General features: G+C 41.4%; 1 protein-coding gene across 1 annotated transcript in view; it reads right to left on the reverse strand.

The window, feature by feature from the left end:
- The window catches only part of EIF2B3 (eukaryotic translation initiation factor 2B subunit gamma), a gene marked incomplete at its 5' end in the record, with an annotated part of 37,583 nt that extends 32,189 nt beyond the window's left edge, over positions 1-5,394 (reverse strand). The window contains one exon of the mRNA XM_010171413.1: positions 5,305-5,394. Within this exon, the coding sequence (XP_010169715.1) occupies positions 5,305-5,394 (90 nt within the window). The remainder of the gene's footprint in view (positions 1-5,304) is intronic.
- Between the last annotated feature and the right edge of the window lie 606 nt (positions 5,395-6,000).

The following is a 6,000-nucleotide window of genomic DNA, read 5'->3' on the forward strand; positions in this document are numbered from 1 at the left end:
TTGAGCATACTCCATTCTCTCTCTTTCTGCAAGGTAGCTGAACTGCTCATGCACTACTCCACAGAGTAACAGAGCACACTCCAGGCCAAAGCTACAAAGGCTGAGCTGGCTACTCTTTGAAGTTTAGAGCATCCCATCTCCTTCTGGTGGCTGACCTGAAAGGTGATAAATCTATGTCGATAACAGCTACTCTATTAGCAAGAATCACAGTAGCCTCACTGATTAATTCTAAAAGTGTCACATATATAAATACATACACACACACTTAAAAGAACATCAGGGTAACAGTGTGGGCACTCAAATTAAGAAAAGCTAGAACTATGTTGCTTATACAACCTTAATTAAGACCTTGTGTGTACACATTATGACACAATCCTTAAAAACACACTTGCCTACTTTTCCTCTTTCCCCAGTCTTGATCTCTTCTTCACCCAATTTAAAGATGGACTATGCCCTGGGGATGAATCAAGGTTGTGTAATGAGGCAGAAGAATGGCTGCTTCATTTGTTGGAACATGTGTGTTAAATGTACAAGGCAGAGGGCTTTGAGGGGAGAAAAGAACTGCTAAGGCAAATGAATGATGCCAGAAGAACTGATTTTTAATTTTTTTTTAATTCCCTTCTGTCAGAGGAGTTTACAGATGCTGCTGAATGAAGAACATAAATCTAAATTCTGCAGGTTGTCACTGTTTTTGATTTGATCAGTTTCACCCTGTGATAGCTATCATCAATGGAAGATTCTTTCAACATTAATAGCTCTCTGTATAACAAAGGACTGAAAAATGGCATACCTAAGACAAAGATGCTTCGAACTTCAGCTCTTCTGTGCCTTAGTTTCCCCCTTTCAGGATGGGGAAAGACCACTACTTCACTAATAGGGGTGTTGGAAAGATAATGAAGTGTGTGCAGAGCATTATAGAATCAGTGATGAACATCAAGAATCCAAAAGGAAAGTATTTACCTTACCTTCAGAAAAGGGTTTAAACAGCAAGCAGCAAGTAAGGCTGGTGGCCTTCACCTGAACTACAGAAGTTACACGCAATATTGAATAGTATTTCCTTTAGTGAGCGACTCAGGCAACAAATGAAACAATGATCACAGAGGGAAAAAAACCAAACAACCATACAGTCATGTAATTGGAGACTGGACCATAATATGTGGCACATACGGGCACAAAAGGTTACACAGGGAGCCTCAGCTGTGGCATTTCCTAACTGCCAAGTGCTTAACTGTGCAAAGTTAGTAAGTATGCATGTTTAAATGTAGCTTTTTGTGTGCCCAACCTGTAACTAGGTTTGATTAGCGTATTCATTACAAGCTCTGCACTGATGAAATTTGACAAAAGTTATTTTGGGGAGCTAACTTAATGAGTAGAACCAGATACTGCTTTGCTTTAGGCAGCCTTGATCTGGCTTTGGATTTTCTGGTCTACCTCAATGAGAAGTGAAAATGGCAGCCTCCATGTGTCAATGGGTTTCAGCTGTAGGCAGGGTGAAATCTTTACGCACATAACAAATGCTGTCACCTGTACCTGCACAGCTGACTGTGGGCACAATGCTATTCCTGCATACATATATTATAAATGTATATTACACATGCTTTTAAGCATATACACAGAATATATAGACACACACCTTCAACACTTAAATTTCCAAAGCAAGTTTTAATTTTCCAAGTTAAAACTTCACAGAGGAAGGGGTTGCTTTATATCCATCTCTCCCCTCGCCCTCCCCCAAATCAGGTATCTTATTTCACCAAGCTAGAGCTTTAGAAACATTCTGGAAAAACAGAACACAAATTACCATGCAATTTCACTTTGATCACATTTCTTCTGCTAGCAGCTTTGCTGGGATTGTTAGTAAGCAAACTGACAGCACACATTAAAGAAGTATCAGTGCACACCTGTGCAACATGCCAGGGTCACAAAATACAGGCCTAGAACCTGCCCTCTGCTACAGAGGAAGTCCACAGGAGAAAAGGAATAAGGACTCTCTTCTTCCATCTGCCCTGAATGCAGCAGCAAGGCAGGATTCCAACCTAGCACTCAGGAGAGTGCCAAAAAAGGGACTGGCTACTGTGCTGGCTGCCACCCCAGGGCCCCAGGGGTGTGAGGCCCGCCAGCTGTGGGGTGGAGCCGTGCCCCCAGCCAGCTACAGCCTCTGCTTCTGTCTAGCCTGCTGGCTCAGCTCGTGTAATCAGCATTTTAAGAAAAGCAATATTGTGCAGTCCATCATGCAGTGCAGGTGTTCACCTTCAACTATCCCTGCCCTGTGCTGGCAGAGCAGCTCCTGCAACACACACAGCCAGCGCTCACCTGTTTTCCCCACAACACAAAGCGCAGCCTCTAATAAGATCCTCAAGTTCGCTTTATTCTGAAAAAGGAAATGTTTAGGAAAGAAAAGCTCTTGCCTGAATACAAGGAGATCAGATTTTTAACTGACCTCCCTCCTGTGCAAAGATATGATGCAATTCCGCAGACTTGGTACACCTGCCAAACCAAGACCAACCTCAGCAACTCAAACTACACAGATGCAGAGGAGACCTGGGGAAGAACCAAAGGTCTCTGCAGAGAACAACCTCAGGAACAATTATAATCAGCAGAAAATTCAGCCCAGACAAGCTGCTGCTTGTTCACGTTGAGGTCACAGTCCCTGTTCAGACAGGATAAATTTGGTTGGTAGCAGGGTATGGTCTATGACCTCTTGTGAGTCTAGCAGGAGTAGACCCAGAAGTGGGCTTTTATCCCATTTGCAGCAACAGATCCCACATACATAACCACGTTACGTTTCATGTCATTCCATGACCTGGAAGTAATCATAATTTTCCTCTGCAAAAGGGTGAGCTATAGCCAGTCATAGGATCTGAAATTTTTTTACTGCTGGGCAACATCCTTTCTGCTCTTGTATGTCAAAATAAAATTTGAAAAAAATTTAAATGCTTCACTGAGCTATAAACAATGAAAAAAGGTGTTCTGCCTGCCATCAAACCCCGCTGTTAAAATATTAACACAATGTAAATATTGTAATATTGAGGAAGTACACTGTGTCAGTACTTCCTGGCACCGTACAAGAGCTTCACTGTTCACTTCAGTCCCTGCTGTTCATTTTAAACACGCACAACTTAAACAAGGCATCTGAGCTTCTCCAGTCCTAGTGTGGAATTGCAGAGAGGCAAAACCTTACTGTAGGTTTTCTCTAAACTAAAAAACAAAAGTATTAAAAAGAATCCTGAAACCCAAACAATTACGTAGATGTCAGTACTTCTGAGGCAAAAATATTCCACAGAGTCTTTCAAAAGTCCTGGCATATTGCTGCCAAACATGGAAAGATCTTTGGGTATGCACTGTCCCCCCCTTCCTCAGAGAAGAAAAACAAGCTGCAAATGCCCACCAATGCCAGAAGCCTGAAAGCCCAAGTTATTCCTCATGGCAAAAGTCCCATTTCCCAGATTTGCCAGTTAAGCACATTACTTGCAGTTGACTCTCTCTCCCAATTGACTGAATAAGCAGCATGTGTGTAACAGAGAAGCAGCTACCTGCCATTAGTAAGCCAGATGTTGCTATCAGGTCTTAAAAAAATGCTGTCTAGCTGCTGTAATTATGTATTTGTCATAGAAATGTCACAGAAAAGAAACACAGCTTCATAAAATAGTGAAGACAGAGAATGACCTCTCTATAGAATAAAAACCAACCGGTCATACTTGCAAAAAGTCAACAGACTTGTTCTAGGGAGACCTGGGGGCAACTGGAGGATTTTAGAGCAGGATTTCACTCTGCTGGCTTTGGTTAATACAAGATAAAATCCCACCACTGACAAAACCAAAGATCTCACCAGTTTCAATGGAAATAGCATAAAGCCTTGAAATCTGAAGTTACCACTATTTACGCTTAGAGGCCTCATTGTGTCACGCACTGTGGCATGTCTGACAAAGACCGTCCTTGTCCCACAGACCTAATGATCTAACTTCAAAACAGCATGAAATAGCAGGGAAAAAAAACTGAATGTGTGAAATGTATAATATTCCTGAAATGTCTAATCCCAGCAAAACTAGATGGCTAGGATTTCAATAATTGAGTCCTAGACGTTGTATTATCACAAAAGAGAGGCATAAACACTGCTTCATGCTACCACAGGAAATATAAGTAGTGCATATTGTCACTGACTTTCTAAATCACACTGGATAAATGGCTTACTCCAGATTTAAAGGATCTGCTGCTCCCGAAGCTTTCTCACCTTTCAAACATGTTCCCATACACAAATGGGAACTAAAATAACTTGTACAATGTCCCCATGTGCCAGTTAAAGTATTGGATAAGCTTCGTTCTTATGCACGGTAAGAAATCACCCCGGGGGTTAACACAGATTTTCCACTTAATTTTAACTCCTTCACAGAACCTTATTCTGGAAGAGCTCCTTCAATCACGTATCGAACTGCACCACCACATTTGTATATGGTCGTGACTACCACAAATCCCACCGTCAATATTTTTTCACATGTTAGTTTATTTGCAAATAAAAAGCACTATGAACACAACACTAGGTTGGCCTCTTTATCTTTCATCTTACTTAAAAGGGGAGAAAAACTCTTGAGAACTCAGTGAGCATTCAGTGTATGTAATGGGCATAAGCACGTTACAAAAAGTCTACAAACAGGACATCATTCCAAAACTGAACTACTTACTGTGAGGGTGGTTGTTCTCTTGTTTGTTTTTTAAAGATAAACAGGGTTTTTTTTTGTCTGTTTCATGAAATATTATAGCTAAGATCCTTCTCCACTTCCATAAATGGATGTTTTTCTTGCTCTCAGTGGGTGGTCTCAGAGTTTTGACAGAGAAACATCACAAGATAAAAACATAGGATGCTACAGAGATAGCCCACCTGCAGTGGTGGTGGATGTGAAGGGGGAGAGAAAAGGTGATTGCAAAGGCCAAAACAGACTGTGGTGGGGGAAATCAAAGGTCAGAAATGTATTCACAGCCCTAACAATGGGGAGCCCTGGTGAAATGAGCAGCCAAAAAGCGCAGATACATGAGGAAAACAAGGGATGCAGAAAAGACGCAAAAATTTAGCTTTCACTTATGCTGTTATTAGATTTTATTTTTTTTTAAAGGTTTGAATAAGATACTCGGACATAATGCTTGGCATTCTTGTTAGTGTAGTTAAAGCATTTTGAAAACTACTTTCTTTTACATTTCTATTTTACACTAGCCAATTTAATGAAACAAATCTTCCTTTAAAAGTGCTGGTACGAGCCATATGTCCATGCAAACACCTGCTACAACCTTGTGTATTGCTTGGTTTCTTACCTGTTTTCTACAAGGAAGTCTACCACATATTTCTTCAGGCAGTAGAGATGGGCGTCCATCAGCCCTGTTCTGATGTGCATTCTGGGGTGCCTGGAAAAGAAAAAAAAATCATGGAGGTTTGCATGGCCATTTACAAGAGCTTGACTTTGCAATTAAGGCAGTGGATAGTAAAAAGTGCGTAAAGACAGATCTGTTTCTTTCCATCTACTGCTGGATTAACAGAGGAGAACAGTGCAGGCTGCCATTATTGGACTGTGTCTATAAACTTACACCTGCTGGCCCTGGGCTGATTTGCTGCGAAAGAAAACACCTCCTCCAAGGAGTCATTATTCCTGCTACATCTTCTTATGTAAGTGGAAATTGCACATTACTGGGCAGGAAGCCAAAGTAATGGGCCCAGAGTGCTAAAAGTTACAGTGGGTAATGTCAGGGTACAATAATTCAAAGCTCCTGGCTATATGCCTGCCTTAATATGCAAGGCTGTGCATGTTCTGCTAGCAAACACAACACTACTGTATTTTTTCCAACACTTCCTGGAGGGGAATAGGGGATGGAGATGGGGTCTGCTCACCTTTCCTACACTACACATTACAAATGACTGCCACAGCTCAATTACAAAGCATTCGTCTATCCAGCCCAGTAAGATGGGAAAGATCAGTAAAACTCCCTCTTATCATTAGCCAAACAATGGCAAAC

This window comes from Antrostomus carolinensis, unplaced genomic scaffold, assembly GCF_000700745.2.
Source record: "Antrostomus carolinensis isolate BGI_N321 unplaced genomic scaffold, ASM70074v2 scaffold37280, whole genome shotgun sequence".
Lineage (NCBI taxonomy): Eukaryota > Metazoa > Chordata > Aves > Caprimulgiformes > Caprimulgidae > Antrostomus > Antrostomus carolinensis.